Here is a 23,052-nt window from a genome sequence, read left to right on the forward strand (position 1 = left end):
TTGTGAAGGAGGCTATCTAAGAGGCTTGTGTATGCTTCCTGTTGGGAGAGACTGGTGGTGGGTAGGGCTCAATGTTGCCTTGGTGGATGGGGCTCAGTAAAACTTTAATCTGCTTGTCTGCCAGTGGGTGGGGCTGCATTCACACCTTATTGGTTGTTTGGCCTGAGGTGACCCAGCACTGGAGCTTACAAGCTCTTTGGTGGGGCTGATGGAGAACTCTGGGAGGGCTCACGCCAATGAGCACTTCCCAGAACCCCTGCTGCCTGTGTCCCCATCCTTGCGGTGAGCCACAGCCAACCCCCACCTCTGCAGGCAACCCTCCAACACTGGCAGGTAGATCTTTTAGTCTCCTCTGGGGTCACTGCTGCTTCCCTCTGGGTCCTGGTGTACACACTACTTTTTGTGTGCCCTCCAAGAGTGGAGTATGTTTCCCTCAGTCCTGTGGAAGTTCTGCAGTCAAATCCCACTGACCTTCAAAGTCTGATTCTCTGGGGATGCCTCCTCCCGTTGCCAGACCCGCAGATTGGGAAGCCTGTTGTGGGGCTCAGAACCTTGATTTTAGTGGGTGGACTTCGGTGGTATAACTGTTCTCCAGTTTGTGAGTCACCCACCCAGTGGTTATGGGATTTGATTTTATCGTGATTGTGCCCCTCCTACCATCTCATTGTGGCTTCTCCTTTGTCTCTGGATGCAGAGTGTCTTTTTTGGTGAGTTCCAGTGTCTTTCTGTCGATGATTGTTCAGCAGTTAGTTGTGATCCCGGTGCTCTTGCAAGAGGGGGTGAGCGCAGGTCCTTCTACTCTGCCATCTTGAACCATCTCCCTGTGTCTATTTAAAGTGATGAGTTTAACAGATGTACACAACCACAAAACCCCAGTCCCATTCGTGATACAAAACACTTCCAGCACCCCAAAAGCTTACTTTGCAGCTCATCCCTCCTTCCATCCCTCTAATTGCTTTAAAAACTTCTCTTTCTCTCTCTCAACACTGCATTCACTTCCAAGTCTTGCCTCTATGTCATTAATTGGATTTTGTTCTTGATTCTGAATTATTTCTTAGTTTCTAATTATGTTATCTTTCATAGTTTGTTTCCTCAGCTCCATAGTTTTCCATTTCATTCTGATGTTTTATCATCTCATGTCTAAGCTCTCATGTTCATGAATTGGTCTTCTTTTTAAGTTTTTCTATTGTGCAAAGATATATGGAACATGCTTTGTTTCCCTGATTGTGTTTTGCCCAGACATTATTGCTCTTCAAATGCTTGTGTGCAGCTGTGCTCCTTTCTTTTCTTTAAAAAAAAATTACTGTGGGGGAAGAACAAAAACAAAACAAGATTCAGAACTTCATGAAGACCATAATATCTTTTGTTTATGTAAAATATAATACATAGAAGAAAATCATGCTGGATGATGCATACATTTTTGAGTGGCCATGACTCCCCACCTCACCTCCCCCAAATTACCCATGGCTAATTTGGACAGTCCTGACATTTGTTTTTTAAGAGGACCCTTAAAAGGATCTTTGAAAACCAACTTGAGGGAATTCCCTGGTGGTCCAGTGGTTAGGACTCTGTGCTTTCACTGTCAAGGGCCTGGGTTCCATCCCTGGCTGGGAAACTAAGATTCCACAATCCACATAGCAGAGCCAAAAAACAATTTTTTTTTTTAAATATAAGGATGCTCAAGAGGGAGGGGATATGGGGATATATGTATAAATACAACTGACTCACTTTGTTGTGCGGTGGAAACTGGCACAACAGTGTAAAGCAATTATACTCCAACAAAGATCTGAAAAAAAATTAAAAAGAAAAAAAAAGAAAACCAACCTGAAACATTCGGGACACCTAGAAACACATCAAGTGTAACCATCATTTGCCCTGTTGGGAATTAAGGTGAGCTTTCTCACTTATTCCACCTCCTCTCAGATTTCTAAATCTATGAGACACTGGAGTCCAATTTGAATGAAAAAAATCTACTTCCCATTAAAACATAATCCAAAATATTGTTTTTATTACTAAGGAGAAAAGAGAAAAATACTAATGACCATAAAAGTATAGTAAAGTTCAAACCTTTTAAAGCTGCAAAACAAAAAGTTCCCGATTCTTGCAATTGCTTCCTGAAAAGAGAAATTATGCGTAAATCCGCATATATAGACATATATGCTAAAATATATACTACATATAATATATGTACATATATGCCCTTTTATGTATGTATACAAGAGATCATAGTGTATATACTTATTTAACAGTCTTCAAGAGGAGAATATTCCTTATCACAGAGTCTCACCTCCTTCTTTTAAATGACCTCATCTTATTACATTGTATGGATACATCATCTTAAATTTAATCAGTCTCCTCCTTTCCAGTTCTACCATGAGAAAGCAGCAAGCAAAGGAAAGAGTACACAGACAAATATTACTCCAATACTACTCCATCCTGAGAAGTTGAGCAAATTGTCTCATGGAAAGTGAGGATTAGAGCATAGAGTTTCCCACTAATAATTTTCAACCCAGGAAACAAAATGGGGAAAGGGAGGAGTTATTGATATTTCTCTGTTGGGCTCATTTAGAATAATGGTGTTTCAATTCTGCTGACTGGTATATGCTGTTGTGTGCAACAGTAATGAAGCCTTATGTAGGGAAAGAAGCTTGAATGACTCTAAGAGACCCTTACAACAAAATCATTCTGAGATTTTAAATATTACGCGTTGGAACTGCATTTTAAGCAAACATCTCAGCAGCATTTTCTGAGGCTATTTAGTACAATATTATCCCATGAATAGAGGCCTATATTCACTTAAATTTAGGACATGATGCACACCATATTCTCCTCTTAAGTACGTGTGGTATGCATTCACATATCATAGTTTTTGGAAAAGTGTTGCAGTAAATAAGCCTATTCAGCATTATTGAAGGTGAAGTTTCCCAGACTTACTCTATTTCTGCACTCTTTCCAGTCTGTCACTTGTTAATGTCTCATGATGCAAGTGTTGCTTCAGAGTATCTTAAAAATATATGTTCCTATTGAATCTATGTTTTAAATTCAGTGCAGGAATCAGTAAACATTTCTGTAAAGAGCCAGATAATAAATATTTTAGGTTTTGCAGGCCAAACAGTCTATGCTGCAAATACTTAGCTCTGCCATGTAACACAAAAACAGCCATGAACCAATGGGTGAACAAGTGACTATGGTTGTATTCCAAAATCTTTAATTACGGACACACATTGAATTTTAAGTCATTTTCACATGACACAAAATATTATCCTTCTCCCCCCGCCACCCCCCACCATTTAAAACTATAAAAATCATTCTTAGCAGGTAGGCTGTGCGGAAACAGATGGGCTGGATTTGACCTGTAGACCAAAGGGTGACACCCCATAATTTAGTGGATAAGGATTCAGGATAAGAAAGAAATGCTTTATTCAGTCAGATTGGGCAACACCTGTGATATTTTCAAGATGATTCAGAAGTTTTATGTATTTATATATTAAATAGAAAAGAATATTAAAGCTTTATCTACCCTGCAGAAAGCATTTGTTATCCTACAGTTTGGCTTTTAAATACTGAGACATTTTAATAAAACTCTGCCTGTTAAGAAATGGTAAGCTCGATAAAGATTCCTTGAATCAATACTGGTGAACATCTCCATGTTATAAAAGAAATCAGAGTAGAAATGATTTCTACACAATGGTTTATTTATTACCAAATCTTAAAGAAAGCCTGTTAATGATGCTATACAAAGGTCAGAGCACAGAATTTGAATTATAAAATGGGTGCAAAAGTTCATTGTGTCTCTGGTGAAAGATTCTTTTCATGGCTGATGAGGTTGGAACATTTGTCAAGGACATATGTTTGAGCATCAATAAAAGGACAGCATTCCAAACATATTGAATTCCCTCTGGATGAATTTACCTTTTTTCTTCATAGAATGCTTGTCACTCCTCCTTTTGTGGCCGCCCTTGAATGAATGATGAATGATTGTCCATGTCCTCTCCCCACTCCACTCCACTCCACCCCCTCCCACCCCCCACGCCCACCCCCCCGGGGCCTCCCCGGCTTTTCGCAGGTTCATTCCGGAGCCCTGGTCTGCCTGCAGCACCACGTGTGGGCCAGGCGTTCAGGTGCGAGAGGTGAAATGCCGCGTGCTCCTGACGTTCACGCAGACGGAGACCGAGCTGCCTGAGGAAGAGTGCGAAGGCCCCCGGCTGCCCACCGAGCAGCACTGCCTCCTGGAACCCTGTGACGAGAGCCCCGCCTCCCGCGAGCTGGCTGCCTCCCTGCAGGAGCAGGACAGTGAAATGACTTACGACTGGGAGTATGCTGGGTTCACCCCCTGCACCGCCACGTGTTTGGGAGGTATTTGATCTTCTGCTTAAGGGACAGTTAGGTCTTACCTGTTGCTGATGATTTGAGAAATATTAATACTAAATCAGTTAAGCCAAATATGAAAATTAGCAGAAGCCAGAAGGGGGTTAAGCCATTTGAATAATTGAAAACTATGCCTTTTCTTTCTTTTGGTTTTCCTTGTGATTATTCTAGAAAGATAAAAGACAGTGGGATTATACCCTGTGTTCCTTGGCCTAAGCATCTGCCTAACTGAGATGGGGAGAGAAGTCACTGATTAATAGAGAATAAATAGGAAAATGCAGAAATGATTACCTGAGGCATTCTTGTGCATAAATCAGAATTACAGATTGAGGCAGCCTGAGACTTCTCTATCTGATGCAACTCTCAGTCAGAAGTCATCCTCAGAAAATATTTAGGTCATACATGCACATTGGACAAGAAACCAGTGCAGAGCAAACTGATCACCATGATTTATGTGTATGTATGTGTGGGGTAACACGCATAGCCAGGGGATGCTGTTAAGATTAGGAAGTGGTAATATAGTCAGGTGACCCCACTGGGGTGGAAGTTGGCCCCAGGGTGCTTTACGCATTCCAGGATCCAAAAGGGAGTGGGAGTCCAGATAGTCATTCTCTCTCTTTGGGTAGGAAAAAGACAGAAATAATCAATGAAAAACCTAGGTTCTCTACTAACACGAAGGAGACGCATCTCATCAGGAACCCAGGCCCCTGACATCCTGTCACTGACTTCTGACTGTGCCTTCCAGCCAGCTGTCATGGCTGAAGTTGGGGGCTAGACAGGCTCAGACTTCAGTCCCAGCCAATGGTGGGAAAAATAAGGAAGCTGTTGCCTTAGGAGACAGTTGTCTCAAGAGCAGGCTTCACTCCTCCTGGCCACCCTGTGCTGTTGCTAGGAGCTCCTGATGGGGTCTTAGAGCTTGTGGACCAGTCATTGTGCCCTAACCTCTCATCTTTTGTTCCCAAGGCTCTTGAGGACATTCTCAATCCTTGCCATCCTATCGCTGGTATCTGTCTTTCTCCTTTCCTGTCTAATTCAACCTGTAAACCACCTATCCTAGAATCAGCCCATCAGTAAACCCAGATGAGGTGGCGTGTGCTTTACCCCCAGGCTTCAGCTAAGCTACTGCCTTTTGTGGAGATACACATGTGCAAGTTATCTGCCTCCAGATTCTCTCTCTCTCTTACTTGCTTCTCCCTGATTCTAGAAACCCATCCCAACTAGCTGGGAATTTAGCCTGGTTCACTTGGACCCTAAATGTCTGCTGTGTCTCTTCCCTCCCAGGTCTCAGTTACCTACATGTCTTTTGTTGCCCAAAACCTATCTCCTGCTCCCTCTGGGTTCGGGGTCCTGCACACGTCTTTTGTTATATCTTGGAAACCTTAAGACTGACATGTCCTTGGCCATATGGTTGCTAGTACTTTCTCAGTGAGTCTGGGGAAACCCTCTAGAGATAGTCACTGGGATGCAAAAGTGTTCTCCTGTTCAATTGCAATTATAGATATCTGGAACTTTCTACTGCATGACTACAAAATGCAGCTGTCTCTACCACTTCTGAGCCACTGCATTGCTGTATTTTCACCAGAGACTTGGAGCTTTGTCTTTCATTATGAGAGCACAAATGAGCCCTGCTATTGCTAGCATATCCCCAGACCTACTGTGTTCATCTCAGACTTTTAAGTACTGCCATTGATAGAATTACTGTTGCATCTAGTACTCTGTCATCCTTGACTTCAGTTCTTTTCCTGACCAAGAAGGACCTCTCCAGATGGGAAAGCATAGCAGGTTGGATCCTTGGAACTCAAAAGACTACTTGGAGTTGCCCAAGGAGAATTGACTAGGTGATTTCTGATTCAGTTGGGAGTCTATTAGACCTCATTTTTGGAGCCTGATGCCAAAATGTTAGGATCTGCTGTGTTCTCAGTGCCCGATATGACTGCCCTAGGTGCCACCTTCAGGATGCCTGGACCCCCTGGAATGATTTTCTAATTTTTTGGTAACAACTTTATTCAGATATAATTCACACACCATACGATTTATATTTTTATTTATTTATTTATTTATTTATTTATTTATTATTTTGGGGGGGGTACACCAAGTTCAATCATCTGTTTTTATACACATATCCCCGTATTCCCTCCCTCCCTCGACTCCCCCGCCACCCTCCCTCGAGTCCCCTCCATCCTCCCCATCCCAGTCCTCTAAGGCTTCTTCCATCCTCGAGTTGAACTCCCTTTGTTATACAACAACTTCCCACTGGCTATCTATTTTACAGTTTGTAGTATATATATGTCTGTGCTGCTCTCTCCGATTTATATTTTTAAAGTGTACAATTTGGTGTTTTTTAGTACATTCACCAAGTTGTGCAACCATCATCACAATCAATTTTAGAACAATTTACCCCCCAAAGAACCTGTACCTTTAAGAAATCACTCCCCATTTCCCCTCAAACCCCCATTTCCCTGCTAGCAGCAGCCTCTGGCAACTACTAATCTACTTTCTATTTATTCTAGACATTTCATATAAGTAGAATAACACAATAAGTGATCTTTTGCAACCACCTTCTTGAATTTAGTGTGTTTTCAAGGTTCATCCGTGTTGTAGCATAAGTCAGCACTTTATTTCTTTTTAGGACTGAATACTATTCTGTTGTATAGATATATCACATTTATTTGTCCACTTATAGGTTAGAACTTGGATTACTCTCATGTCTTGGGTATTATGAATAATACTGCTCTGAGCATTCAGGTACACATTTTTGTATGGACATATGTCTTCATTTCTCTTGGGTATATACTTGGGAGTAGTAGAATGACCTTTGGATCTGTTTAAAACATACAAGTTTTTGTGAAATTTGACAAATTCAGTTTATCCTTATTGCCACTGTGGACCTTCTGGCCCACTGTGAGGAGAGAAATGCCTTGCACGTGTTAGAAATGCATTTCAGTATTCACATGCTTGATGGGAAGGTGGCCATTTGTTTCTAACATCCTCTTGTGTATCTGGAACATATTTTGCAAATTTTAAGAGCACACAACTTGGTAATCTTTCAACTCTCAGTTACACAGAATTTAGCCTTGTGAGGGTGTCTTGTGTTGTGTAATTCAGAATAACATCACTAAGATGGACCTTGGGTGCCCTCTAACCCACATTGTATAGCTGGAGAAGCACAAATCAGAGGGCATCAAACAGTACAAGATAGAAGACAAAAAACTTAATTGTCATTCTTTAAAGAGGGTTGGTTGAACTATAAGTGCTTATAATAATCTTCTTAACTTTGCAGAAAGTAATGTTTTTAATTTCTTAGGTTCAAGCTTAAAATTTCCTTTTAAATATGTAACTAAATTCTATAAAACTGGAAATCTTTGAGGATTATAAAATCCGCTATAAATGCAGGAAACTGGACACCTGCTCTGCGGTAGACTCCATGCTCTGCACATGGTTCTGGGCTCACTATCAAGGTATAAAATGAAGGCACGGTTCTTGTCCTGCTGGAGCGCAGCTTTTGATTACTTTGGCTTTACTGTCTCTACTGCATTTTTTTATAGGCAGTGATACTTGCCTCTCTGTGGTGTTAGAGGCTCAGCCTCTGCACATCCACTCATGTATGGTTTTGAATGTGGGTTTTTAACTCTCGCCCTGAATAATAGGGAGGGTAAGTCTGCAATGAGTGAAAACCACAGGAAAATAGAATTTCCACAGGCATGTAGTTATTTCTTCAACATTCCTGTTTCTGGTAGAAAAATAAGACACACAAATATAGATTTCCAAAAAGATAAACTTTTGGTCACATCCTGATATTGTGTATTTGTATGTTCTAACTTGCCTTCACATCATACGGAAATAAAAGTAAATCCGTTTGTTGTAATCACTGATGCTTAAGAGTCTTTTACAAGTCTACTTTCATACTGGAGTGGCAACAGAGAATTCCATTTCAATTCCCAAAAGTATGAAGAATGCAGACATATTCAATTTCCAGCTTCCAGAGTGTATGTATGCATATGTATGTATGTATACAGCATTGTGTTTTGTGTGTGTGTGTGTGTGTAAATACATGTACATTCTAGAAGTTATCCTTACCTTTTTAATACCCTCTGGTAAGGTTTTGTAATTTACTACATCATAAGCATTCCTCACTAAAGTTTTCTTTTATATCATATTATTTGTTGCATTTATGACTCTTCATTTTCACCCTTGTATTTTCTAAAAGCACAAGCTATTAGCGTACAGATGGACTTTGAGGCCTGGCCCCATTTTGAACCCTAGTTCTGCAACTCCCTTTGGGCTAGTTATTTAAGTTTGTAGAGATGTATTTTTGTAAAATGAGAAGAACCATACTTATCTTGTTAGGATTAATGAAAGGATTAAATGTGATTCTTAAACAAGGTTATATTGGAGAAGTGTTTAATCACAGTGCCTGACACATGGTATATAATAAATGTTGGTGGGATGATTGGTTTATAATATAATAATAATAAGTTATTCGGAGGAGAAAAGATGGCGGCGAAGTAGAGAGACGTGGAGTGCATCCCTCTCCACAGATGCATTGGGAATGCACGGAAGGACGCAGTCATTCCCACAGAGAACCAGCTGAACACCAGCAGACGGCCCCGGACACCAGAAAGGGCTGCGGGAAGCCCGACATAGCCGGTAGGGAGGCATCTACGAGGGCTCAAAGAGGGTGAAGCGGCGGAGCTGTGGCAGACGGGAGGGAGTGAGAAACATACGGTCCGCAGCGCAGCTCAGTGTTCCCGGACCGAGACATCGATCCGCGGCTGAACGGAGGGTCCAGGAGCGGGAGCGTGGGAACCGGAGAGCTGGTTGAGGGTGAGAAACATTGTTGCCGGTAGGGTGACGGACCAAGAGGACAGGAGGGAGGAGGTCCGCGGAGAGGAGTGCCTGTCCCTGAGAGCTGCCCGGCCATGATGGCGGCTGGAGGCTACAGGCTCACGGGCGGTGGGGGAGGAGGAGCCGCGCGCATAGCCTCTCCCTCTCTTTCGGTGCCTCTGCAACAGGCAGTGGAGAGACACCCTGCGGGCCACCTAAGGTGCTCAGGGATAACAAGCACCCTCAGGCACTCGGGCGAGGCTAGATTAAAACCCCTTGCAACGCCAGCAGCAGGGAGGCTGCCGAGAGAGAAAAAAAACAAAACAACAGCATCAAAAAGAAAAAAACCCCTGAGAGAGGCCCAACTCTAAGACTTTCTGTTTACACCTGAGCCACCAGCGCCCTCTGCAACAGGCACCTCCAAGCCCGACTGAAACAACAGTGCGCCACTGCTCACTCACTCCCAGGAGAAGGAGCCACTATTGTACCCTCTCCCTCCCCACACACCGATGCTTACAGACGAACAATAAAGGAACCTCTGCTGGTCACAGAATAACGCAAAAAAAACCCAAGGCAAGGAGAAGGACACTTACAGCTGAGACGCTAAGGAAACAGAAATAGAAGTATCAATACCTATTGAACTGGTCCATTCTGGGATCAGTTCTGGATTTTTTTTTTTCTTTCTCTCTCTCTCTTTTTTTTTTTGATTTATTAAATACGATCTTAGCCCTAAGGGATCTACAAGTTTTATAACAATATTTTAATGATATTTTTTATTCTTTTTTTTTTTTTTTTTTTTGCCTTTTTATATACTTCTATATCTAGCTAAGTTTTTGGTAGTACGGACAATATATCTCTCATACTTTCCTTTCATCCCTTTCTTTTATACATTTCTATTCCTTTCTTTTTATTTGCATATTTCCAACCACATTATGCTCTTCTGTTCCCCTTTCTTCCAGCCATTTTAAGTTTATTTTATCTTAACATACTTATAAGCAACACTATCAGTCTGCTCAGACTCCTTGCTCTATTCTCCAGATGACGCACTGCCTTGGTATTTAATATTAGGCTTTTGTCTTTATCTTAGTTCTTAGTACAGTTGTCTAATTACATTCTGAGAATCTCCATTCTCTCTGGTGGTACTCCAGCTCTTTTCTATATTTGATCCTAGCTTACAAAATCTCCCTGGATTGATGTTTGTATGTGTACGGTGTTATTTGTTGTTTGTTTGCTTTTGCTTTTGTCTCTGATTTGTTCTGTTTCAGTTGTCAATTTCTGTTAGGTTTCTCCTTGAATATCTGATAGCACACTGGGGTTCTGTCAGGTCTTTCTAGAGCCTTATGTCCTAACGGATTCAGTAATTGTGTGTCTTATACATGTATGTGTTTCCTAAACTTAATATTCATTTAATCCAATACTTGGACATTAGTCTGAGGCTTGGACAGTCTTCTGTAAACACCTCTATCACCAGGACAAGCAACCCCAAAAGTTTGGACAACCATGAGGAAACAAAGAAACACCATGCAGGCAAAGGAGCAGGAAAAAAACCCACAAGACCAAATCAATGAGGAGGAAATAGGAAAAATGCCTGAAAAAGAATTCAGAGTAATGATAGTAAAAATGATACAAAATCTCAATAGCAAAATAGAGAAAGTACAGGAAACAGTTCATAAGAACTCAGAAAAACAAACAGCAATGGATCACAAAATAACTGAAATTAAAAATACTCAAGGAAGCAGATACAGAGAATGGACTGGAGAACTCGAGGTATGGGAGGGGGTGGGGGGTGAAGGGGAAACTGAGAAGAAGCGAGAGAGTAGCACAGACATATATATACTACCAACTGTAAAATAGTCAGTGGGAAGTTGTTGTATAACAAAGGGAGTCCAACTCAAGGATGGAAGATGCCTTAGAGGACTGGGGCAGGGAGGGTGGGGGGGACTCAAGGGGGGGGCGTCAAGGAAGGGAGGGAATATGGGGATATGTGTATAAAAACAGTTGATTGAACCTGGTGTACCCCCCCCCAAAAAAAAAAATTAAAAAAAAAAAATACTCTAGATGCTATAACCAGCAGAATGACTGAGGCAGAAGAACGAATAAGTGAGTTGGAAGATAGAATGGGGGAAATAACTACCACAGAGCAGGAAAAAGAAAAAAGAATAAAAAGATTAGAAGACAGTCTCAGAGACCTCAGTGATAACCTTAAACGTACCAACATTCGAATTATAGGCATCCCAGAAGAAGAAGAAAACAAGAAAGGGTCTGAGAAAATATTTGAAGAGGTAATAGTGGAAAACTTCCCCAACATGGGAAAGGAAATAATTAACCAAGTCCAAGAAGCACAGAGAGTCCCATACAGAATAAACCCAAGGAGAAATACACCAAGACACATATTAATCAAACTAACAACAATTAAACACAAAGAAAAAAGATTAAAAGCAGCAAGAGAAAAGCAACAAACAACATATAAGGGAAAACCCATAAGGATAACAGCTGACCTTTCTACAGAAACTCTGCAGGCCAGAAGGGAATGGCAGGATATGTGGGAAGACATTCAGGAACCTTTCTGAAACCTTGAAAATGTTAAAGTATGTGGGCCAAGCGATGGGATTCAGAATGTCCTGCTTGAGCAGTGGAGGAACTGAGGGTGCGGGGCGTGGAGACTAATATCACCCTGTTTGGCCCTGAAGGATGGCTGGTTAGCCAAAGACGGGTAAGATTCCTCAGAGGAGGAACAACCTAAGACAAGCACAGCCGCAGAGGGGCCAACAGGGGTGGTGCATAGAGCCTTCCTTACATCACCCTGTTTGGCCCTGGAGGATGACTGGTTAGCCAGAGACGGGTAAGATTCCTCAAGGGAGGAACAACCTAAGACAGGCACAGTCGCAGAGGGGCCAACAGGGGTGGGGCACAGACCCCTAATATCTGAGAGAGGTCTCCTGCCCCCAGGGCTGTTTTGCTCTCCACGCCCAGCTCAAATCCACACCTGCTCAACTCCGACCCAGGAAGTAAACAAAGGTAATTGCCTCAGTCATGTGAGGCCTTTGATTGTTTATGAGTGTAACCTGAGAATGTTAGCCCACGAACTCAATAAAAGCAACCTGGGATGAGTCAGCAATGCTCTTGATCCGAGAGGTCTTGAGCCCCCCGGTCCCACTTTTCTCTTCAGTCTGTGTCTGTGTCTTCTTCAAGCTTGCGGCACCCGTCACTCACCTCGAGTCGCCGAGCTGGTCTCGGCAAGGATATACTGAAAGTCCTGAAAGAGAGAAACCTACAGCCAAGAATACTCTACCCAGCAAGAATCTCATTCAGATTTGACGGAGAAATCAAAAACTTTACAGACAAGCAAAAGTTAAGAGAATTCAGCACCACCAAACCAGCCTTACAACAAGTGCTAAAGCAACTTCTCTAAGTAGGAAACACAAGAAAAGGAAAACACCTACAAATACAAACCCAAAACAATTAAGAACATGGTAATTGGAACACACATGTCAATAATCACTTTAAATGTAAATGGATTAAATACTCAAACCAAAAGACACAGACTGGCTGAATGGATACAAAAACAAGACCCTTCTATATGCTGCCTACAAGAAACTCACTTCAGACCAAGGGATACATATAGACTGAAAGTAAAGGGATGGAAAAAGATATTCCATGCAAATGGCAGTCAAAAGAAAGCTGGAGTAGCAATACTCATATCAGACAAATTAGACTTGAAAGTAAAGACTATTAAAAGAGACAAGGAAGGACACTACATAATGATCAAGGGATCCATTCAAGAAGAACATATCACAATGGTAAATATCTATGCACCCAACATAGGAGCACCTCAATACATAAGGCAGATGCTAACAGCTATAAAAGGGGACATCAACAGTAACACAATAATAGTGGGAGATTTGAACACCCCACTTACATCAATGGAGAGATCATCCAAACAGAAAATAAATAAAGACACACAAGCTTTAGATGACACATTAGACCATCTCAACTTAATTGATATTTATAGGACATTCCATCCAAAAACAACAGACTACACTTTCTTCTCAAGTGCACATGGAACATTTTCCAGGATAGATCACATCTTGGGTCACAAATCAAACCTCAGCAAATTCAAGAAAATTGAAATCATATCAAGCATCTTCTCAGACCACAACGCCATTAGACTAGATATCAATTACAGGAAAAAAACTGCAAAAAATACAAACACATGGAGGCTAAACAATTCACTCTTAAACAACCAAGGAATCACTACAGAAATCAAAGAGGAAATCAAAAAATATCTAGAAACAAATGACAACGAAAACACAACAACCCAAAACCTATGGGATGCAGCAAAAGCAGTTCTAAGAGGGAAGTTTATAGCAATACAGTCCTACCTTAAGAAACAAGAAAATGATCGAATAAACAACCTAACCTTACACCTAAAACAACTAGAGAAAGAAGAACAAAAAAACCCCAAAGTGAGCAGAAGGAAAGAAATCATAAAGATCAGAGCAGAAATAAATGAAAAAGAAAGGAAAGAAACCATAAGAAAAATAAATAAAACTAAAAGCTGGTTCTTTGAGAAGATTAACAAAATTGATAAACCATTAGCCAGACTCATCAGGAAAAAAAGGGAGAAGATGCAAATCAACAGAATTAGAAATGAAAAAGGAGAAGTAACAACAGACACCTCAGAAATACAAAACATCATGAGAGACTACTACAAGCAACTATATGCCAATCAATTGGATAACCTGGAAGAAATGGATACATTCTTAGAAAAATACAATCTTCCAAGAATGAACCAGGAAGAAATAGAAACCATGAACAGACCAATCACAAGTACGAAAATTGAGGCAGTGATTAAAAATCTCCCAACACACAAAAGCCCAGGACCAGATGGGTTCACGGGCGAATTCTATCAAACATTTCGAGAAGAGCTAACACCTATCCTTCTCAAACTCTTCCAAAATATTGCAGAAGGCGGAGCACTCCCAAACTCATTCTACGAGGCTACCATCACCCTGATACCAAAACCAGGCAAAGATGTCACAAAAAAAGAAAACTACAGACCAATATCACTGATGAATATAGATGCAAAAATCCTCAACAAAATACTAGCTAACAGACTGCAACAGCACATTAAAAAAATCATCCACCATGATCAAGTGGGGTTTATCCCTGGGATGCAAGGATTCTTCAAGATATGCAAATCAATCAGTATGATACATCATATCAACAAATTGAAGGATAAAAACCATATGATCATTTCAATAGATGCAGAAAAAGCTTTTGACAAAGTTCAACATCCATTTATGATAAAAGCTCTCCAGAAAATGGGCATAGAAGGAAATTACCTCAACATAATAAAAGCCATATATGACAAACCAAAAGCCAACATCATTCTCAATGGAGAAAAACTGGAAGAATTCCCTCTAAGAACAGGAACAAGACAAGGATGTCCACTCTCACCACTATTATTCAACATAGTTTTGGAAGTTTTAGCCACAGCACTCAGAGGAAAAAAAAGAAATAAAAGGAATCCAAATGGGAAAAGAAGAAGTAAAATTGTCACTCATTGCAGATGACATGATATTATATATAGAAAACCCTAAAGACTCTACCAGAAAACTGCTAGCACTCATTGATGAGTTTAGTAAAGTAGCAGGATACAAAATTAATGCACAGAAAATTTCTTGCATTCCTATACACTAACAACGGAAGAGCAGAAAGAGAAATTAAGGAAACTCTCCCATTTACCATTGCAACAAAAAGAATCAAATACCTAGGAATAAACCTGCCTAAGGAGGCAAAAGATCTGTATGCAGAAAACTTTAAGACACTGATGAAAGAAATCAAAGACGACACAAACAGATGGAGGAACATACCATGTTCCTGGATTGGAAGAATCAACATCGTGCAAATGTCTGTACTACCCAAAGCAATTTACAGATTCAGTGCAATCCCGATCAAATTACCAATGGCATTTTTCACAGAACTAGAGCAAGAAATCTTACGATTTGTATGGAAATGCAAAAGACCCCGAATAGCCAAAGCAATCTTGAGAAGGAAAAATGGAGTTGGTGGAATGAGGCTTCCTGACTTCAAACTATACTACAAGGCCATAGTGATCAAGACAGTATGGTACTGGCACAAAAATAGAAAGGAAGACCAATGGAATAGAATAGAGAACTCAGAAGTAAGCCCAAACACATATGGGCACCTTATCTTTGACAAAGGAGGCACGAGTATACAATGGAAAAAAGCCTCTTCAATAAGTGGTGCTGGGAAAATTGGACAGCAACATGTAAAAGAATGAAATTAGAACACTTCCTAACACCATACACAAAAATAAACTCCAAATGGATTAAAGACCTCAATGGAAGGCCAGACACTATAAAACTGCTAGAGGAAAACATAGGCAGAACACTCTATGACATCCATCAAAGCAAGATCCTTTTTGACCCACCTCCTAGAATCATGGAAATAAAAGCAAGAATAAACAAATGGGACCTCATGAAACTTAAAAGCTTTTGCACAGCAAAAGAAATCATAAACAAGACTAAAAGGCAACCCTCAGAATGGGAAAATATAATTGCCTACGAAAAAACAGACAAAGGACTAACCTCCAAAATATACAAGCAGCTCATGAAGCTTCATACCGAAAAAGCAAATAACCCAATCCACAAATGGGCAGAAGACCTAAATAGACATTTCTCCAAAGAAGACATACAGATGGCCAACAAACACATGAAAAGATGCTCAACATCACTCATCATCAGAGAAATGCAAGTCAAAGCCACAATGAGGTATCACCTCACACTGATCAGAATGGCCATCATCACACAGTCTGGAAACCACAAATGTTGGAGAGGGTGTGGATAAAGGGAACTCTCCTGCACTGTTGGTGGGAGTATAAGTTGGTACAGCCACTATGGAAAACAATTTGGAGGTTCCTTAAAAAACTACAAATAGAACTACCATATGATCCAGTCATCCCACTCCTGGGCATACACCCAAAGAAAACCATAATCCCAAAAGAAACTTGTACCATAATGTTTATTGCAGCACTATTTACAATAGCCAGGACATGAAAGCAACTGAAATGCCCATCAACAAATGAATGGATACAGAAGATGTGGCATATATATACAATGGAATATTACTCAGCTATAAAAAGGGATGAGATGGAGCTATATGTAATGAGGTGGATAGAACTACAATCTGTCATACAGAGTGAAGTAAGTCAGAAAGAGAAGGACAAATATTGTATGCTAACTCACATATACGGAATCTAAAAATGGTACTGATGAACTCAGTGACAAGAACAAGGATGCGGATACAGAGAATGGACTGGAGAACTCGAGGTATGGGAGGGGGCGGGGGGTGAAGGGGAAGCTGAGACGAAGCGAGAGAGTAGCACAGACGTATATATACTACCAACTGTAAAATTGTGGGAAGTTGTTGTATAACAAAGGGAGTCCAACTCGAGGATGGAAGATGCCTTAGAGGACTGGGGCAGGGAGGGTGGGGGGGACTCGAGGCGGGGGAGTCAAGGAAGGGAGGGAATACGGGGATATGTGTAAAAAAACAGATGATTGAACCTGGTGTACCCCCCCCCAAAAAAAATAAATAAGTTATTCATCTTATATTACAATACAGGTTTTTTTTTCCTTTTTTTAAAAAAAAAACTGACTAAATTGCTGAACTCCTTAATGCATCTAAGTTTCCAAGTGCATTCTTTTAAATTTACTTAATTAATTAATTAATTAATTAATTAATTTTTTTTGGCTGCACCAGGTCTCAGTTGCAGCACTCAGCATCTTCATTGTGGCATGTGGGATATTCAGTTATGGCATGTGGGATCTTTTAGTTGTGGCATGCAGACTCCTTGTTGTGGCTTGCCGGATCTACTTCCCTGACCAGGGGTCAAACTCAGGCCCCCTGCATTGGGAGTGCAGAGTCTTACCCACGGGACCACCAGGGAAGTCCACTGAGTGCATTCTTTTGAATTATTCAAGTAAATAATCATCTGCAATTAATGATGACTTTCTCTTTCTCTTTCCAATAGTGATTTATCTTGTATAGGTTCTATATCTTATTGCATTGTCCACAATTTCTAGAATGATAGTAAACAATGTGGACAATGCCAACTTTGCTTTGGTCTTGACAGTAGCAGGAATCTCTCTGTTGTTTTGTTCAAAAACAACAGCCTACAAATATTTATTGCATGTTTCTTTGTGCCAGGCACTGGCCTAGGTGATAGGGAATCAGTTGTTCCTACCTTTGGAACTCAAATCTAGTGAGGGAAATGTGTTACTCACATAATCACACACACACATGTATATGTAAAGTTACAGCTGGTTATAGCAGCTACAAAAGAAGTATATGGTGCTGTGAAAGCATGTAATAGGAGGAATTTGACCTTATTAGAGAAGTCAGGGAAAGCTTCCCTAAGAACAATTACACTTGAACTTAAATCTGGAAGATGAGGAATTAATTAAGCAAAAGAGAGGTTTGAGACGATGGTACAAAGAGAGTTTCCAGCAGGAAAAAAAGATCATGTTGAAGGACCCTAGGTGGCAGGAGGGCACATGGGTCATTCCAGGAGCTGGAGACGTCGGGCACAGCTGGGGTACTGAGAAAGATGGGATTATGTGTGAGATGATGCGAGATTGGAATGCAGGGGCCAGACAGTTAAGGCCTTCCTGGCCATGTTGATTTGAGTCTTTATCCCGAGATCAATGAGAAGCCGTTCAGGTCGTTAAAGTGGGAGTTAATGATCAAATGTTTATTTATTTCAAAAAGGCTAGTCCGGTTGTATTGTAAAAAATGGGATCAGAAGGGTTAAAAGCAAATGTAAGGAGGACCATCTAGGAAGCTTTTGCCTGGTCCAAGCAAGAACTTGGGCTGGAGTGGTGATGATGATGGAAATGGATTGAGCAGGTGACTTTGAGAGATGTTGAGAAGGTAAAAATCTGTCATTGGAGTGGGCCAGCGGGAGTGAGGTGGGCAGGTCTGAGTCCTGGGATTCTTTTCTGAGATGACGTGTGCTGACAGGAGATCCAGTTTGGCAGAAAGAAATCATGACCTCATTTTGGACATGATGATTTTAAAGTGCCTTTAAGGACTTCCCTGGCGGTTCAGTGGTTAAGACTCCGGGCTTCCATTGCAGGGGGCACAGGTTCAATCCCTGGTCAGGGAGCTAAGATCCCACATTTTTTGCAGTGCCGCAAAAAGCCCAAAACAAACTAATGTGCCTTTAGACTTCCAAATGGAGATGCTAGATAGGAAGTTGAATGTGTGAATCTGAAGCAAAGTGGCGAGATCTAGACTAAGAATGAGCTTTGAGGAAATGCAACAGCCAATGGCTGGATAGAGGATACTGAGCTACAAAAGTCAATGAAATGAAGAGGTCAGCGAGATAGGAGCAAAACCAGGAGGGACTGGTGAGGTGGGAACCAACTTCAGCTGTGTTGGGGCCACTGAGAGGTGAAATGAGGCAAACTGAGAATCAGCACTGGGTTCAGCAATGAGAAGTCATGGGTGACTTACAGCGTCAGTTCCATGGAGTGGTGGAGATGAGGTCAGACTTGAAAGGACAGAGGAAAGAGTGATAGGTGATGAAATGGAGATGAATAGAATCGATCTTTTTTGTGGCAAAACTTGTGATAAAGGAAACAGAGAGAGGGAGATGGTTAGAAGGCATGGTAGGTTTAGGGAGAGCTCTGTGTGTGTGCTGTCATTTAAGGACAGAGAGCCTTGGGTGCATTTAAAAGGCAATGAGAAAGTTCCAGAATGAAAGCAAAAGGCAAAGTATCGACAGATGTCCTAAGGTGGAAGGGAGTGAAATGCAAAGCCTGGTTGTGGAACTCAGTCTTAAATAGTTAGAGGAGCAGCTCCTAATGGAAACTGGCAAGGGAAAGGTGAGGATGGATGTGAGGGTAGGTAGGTTTATCTACTTAATCGCAGGAAGTTCTTTTCTGGTTGTTTCTGGTTGACTGTGTGTGCATGTTTGCAGGTGAGTGATTTGGTATGTGACTGCCCGGATGTTGGAGGTCACAATGTAGTGTTCTTTTATTTTACTGTTGCCTCGACTTCAATGTGCTAGTATTTAATTTAGGATTTTGCATATGTATACATGAATGATATTGACACATGTAGGTATCCTCCCTTGAACATGGAGGAGTACAAGAATGCCTTCCTGCAAATGGGAAAGAGCGACTGCAGGCTGAATTGGCCCACCATGGGCTCATTTTAGCGTACTCCCTATGGAGATGTGTTCCCGACATGGTACATAAACAATCGCTGTTTTGTTCTCTTCAAATCCCTTCAGATCATAGCAGGCCTCTAGCTGTCGTTTCTTCCAGCTACCCTTGATATGATTGGTCACTTCCTCTCAGGCTCCAGTGATGTTTATGATGCCCTTCATAAGGCCAAATGGCTTTCAACCATCCTTCATTTTTACCAGCTGTCTCCTCAACTGGCTTCTAAAAAGAACTCACTATTTGGAGTGCTATAAAACTTGCATTTTAATACCAAAATGGTGCTCCTCTGGGTCCATACCATATTATGCTTCTTCCTTTTTTTCCTGGGAAAAAAGGAGAGTTTATAGTAGTATTTATTCTATGGTACTGGCTAATCAGCAAAGGGAAAAACATGCTAACTATTCTTTTCAGTATGGCCCTAGGCTTGCATCTGTCATATAGCATTGTATAAGGCAACACTTTATGAAGTAGATCTGGTTTTTTTTCTTTTATACATTTTTGTCATCAGGTTTATACTAGTTTTGTAGGATAAATTGGAGTTTTCCATACCTTTTAATAATCTTCAGTAGTTCATATCATAGATGCTATCAGTTTAAAAAGTTTGAAAGAATTTGTTCCTACAGCTGTCTAAATTCAGTTCTTATTTTTCCCTCTTAGGGGCAGGATTGTGGGGGCGGGGGGCATTGTGGCTGGATCTTTAACATCATTTTCAGGTTTCCCCCCTGCTTATTGTTATATACAAGGTCTTAATTTTAAAGTGAATTTCATAATTTAGATTTTCTTGGAAAAAAGTCATCCATTTCATGATGAGATTAAAACCATCATCAAGTGGTGTTCGTCTAGTCTCAATTTGCTTTAAGCCTTCTTCCTCTTTTTTTTTTTCTTGTCACAAATAATGTGTAACCTAGTCACTTTTTGACCTAGGAGTTTTATAGGAAATGACATTTTAAAAATTCTAATGTTTGGATTAGTGGGGTTTAATTATTTATTATTCACTGATATTGGACTCTATTATGGTCAGGGAATGTCACCTGCATAATTTCTGGATTTTGGAATTTAGTGCAATTTTCTTTATAGACTAATACAGGATCATTTTTGTTAATTGTTAATTTTTCCAGTGGTACTTAAAAAAAGCATATTACATCTATTTCTAAGGGCCAAGACTATTTGGTTATTATATCAACATAATTTTCTTATTCAAATCATTTTCCTGATTTAAAAAATAATTTGATATGTTAAATATTGGATGGCATCTTAAAGGTTCTGACTATAGATTTTTTTTGTTGCTCCAGGTATTTCTTACTGGGTGTGTGTTTGTGTGCGTGTGTGTGTGATGTTAGTCGGCCTGTTGAATTAGTCAAGATTTGTTTGCAAGAAACCCAACTCAAACTAACCTTAAACCAACAAAAGGGAATGTATTAGCTCATTTACTGGCTCTGCTTCCCCTCTTAGAGTCTGTGTTTTTACCCTTTAGTTATGAATTCATTTCTTGATGTAGGCTTTGGATTTTTTTTGGCAAAAAATAAACAAACCCTCTTATTATGACATTGCAGAAGTCAAATGTGGAGTGAAGGATGTTGCCTCATGCTACCAAAGGAATTTATTAGAAAAATTACATCAAAATTTCAACAGTTGATTTATTTTATGTCTTCTAAATGCATATTTGCAATTACTATCCACATTTTTGTTAAGTATAAGATGAAGTGAACTTTTTGTAATTTCTGCTTTTGAAGACAAAGGTTTCCTCAAACCTCTAAGTGAAGAGTGGTGAAATCGTGTCATAGGTCCAGTATGTGGGATGGGAGATATTTTCTTGGCCATCTTTGGAAAATATTTACATTCTATCTCAATAAGTATCCTAATTCACCTATTAAACTTTTAGATTCTTTAGAGTAACCTTGCTTTATTTTTTTTTAACACTTTGTAAGCTAGTTTTTATTTGGGGGCGGGGATGCAACTGTTTTTCTGTAGTCCTCCAAGTGAAAGATACATGATGTCACATTCCCAGTTGAGAGGCAGGATGTCTGGTCATGGCCACACTAAATGTGATTATGATCTTCCTTAGTAATATGTGATCACCATTTATAGAAGTATTTTAGGTTCTAGTTTTCCATTAGAAAACTTTGATAAATCTTGATGGCTCCTCCTTACCTAAATGATCATTTTTTAAAAAACCCTCCTCATGGGGTGGGGGGTGAAGGGGAAGCTGAGACGAAGCAAGAGAGTAGCACAAATATATATATACTACCAACTGCAAAATAGATAGCCAGTGGGAAGTTGTTGCATAACAAAGGGAGTTCAACTTGAGGATGGAAGATGCCTTAGAGGACTGGGACGGGGAGGGTGGGGGGGACTCGAGGGAGGGTGGGTGGGGAGTCGAGGAAGGGAGGGAATATGGGGATATGTGTATAAAAACAGATGATTGAACTTGGTGTACCCCCCAAAAAATAAAAAAAAAAAAAAACCCTCCTCATTATCTGGCCCTATGCTAGCTTTTCAGCATTTTCTCTTTCTCCTAATTCCTTCAGGACCATCATCACCACTGCCCCCATTACCACCAAACTTGCTTTAATTTTTCCCAAATACTGTGAAATTCCAACAAAATGGTTAAAATGAGATAACTTTGTTACTTTCAGACCCATCCACTCAATCTCCAGAAAACATTCCAGAAATAGTCTCTAAGTGTATTTTCTAAATAATTTTGATTACAAATTTAAATATATATGAAACAGAACTGAATTTTTCTCAGATTAAAAAGAAAAGAAACCTGTTAGAAAGTGAACATCTATGTCCCTGTAAAATCACTAAGAAAGCTTGACATTTGCAGGTGGTGTGATGTTGTAGCACTGTCTCCTTATATTTCAGGTAAGCCAGTGTTTAAAAAAAAAAAAAGGGTTCATAGAAGGTGCATGGAGATTTAAGACTGCATCCTGCCATGGCCGGGAGCATAAGATTACAACTGAAGAAAGCAAAAGAAAATTCAGTGAAAAGAACTGAACATCTCAAAAATGTATTTTGTATATACTTTTGGCCCATACCACATTCTGCGAAATATTGTAAAATGGCTGAATTGAAACACGGCATTTGGAAAAAGAACCACAATCCTGTAAAATAATGGAATACACATTCTTGCATGAAACTGAATACATTTGCATATTTCAAATAGCGTAGTCAGTTGCTATTACACTTTTCATGTGATTTTTTTTCATCAAAAGTTTGATTTACATTTTGTTCAGTTCTGATTTTCCAATAATTTTTTTTTGTTTCAACAAACAAAGAATAGTGTTTGAGACATGGGCTTTGGTATCAGACAGACCTGTCTAGCCTCAGAGGAAACATGTGTCTGTGAAAGTTCATATTTGAACAGGGAAGCCAGTTGACTGTATTGCATTTTGGAATCCCTTGGGTACAAAAGAAAGACCACTGAATTAGGAGGCAGTAAATCTAATTTTCAGTTTTGACTCTACCACTGTTTTGCTGTCTTAATTTCTCTCTCACTTGTTTCCTTATTATTAAATTAATAAAATGGAGATAATGATACCATTCTTTTGACCTCACAAGATTTATTGTGAGTTCAAATAATGTATTTGAAAGAACTTCATAC

At 40.2% G+C, this 23,052-nt stretch overlaps 1 protein-coding gene across 3 annotated transcripts in view; it reads left to right on the forward strand.

Annotated features, from left to right (window-relative positions):
• ADAMTSL3 (ADAMTS like 3) overlaps window positions 1-23,052 on the forward strand; it is a 404,352-nt gene that overhangs the window by 245,738 nt on the left and 135,562 nt on the right. For all 3 annotated transcript variants that reach the window (XM_057719996.1, XM_057719995.1, XM_057719997.1), the window contains one exon: window positions 4,067-4,356. In XM_057719996.1, coding sequence (XP_057575979.1) covers window positions 4,067-4,356 — 290 coding nt within the window. The remainder of the gene's footprint in view (window positions 1-4,066; window positions 4,357-23,052) is intronic.

The sequence above is a fragment of the Hippopotamus amphibius genome, chromosome 2, assembly GCF_030028045.1.
Source record: "Hippopotamus amphibius kiboko isolate mHipAmp2 chromosome 2, mHipAmp2.hap2, whole genome shotgun sequence".
Lineage (NCBI taxonomy): Eukaryota > Metazoa > Chordata > Mammalia > Artiodactyla > Hippopotamidae > Hippopotamus > Hippopotamus amphibius.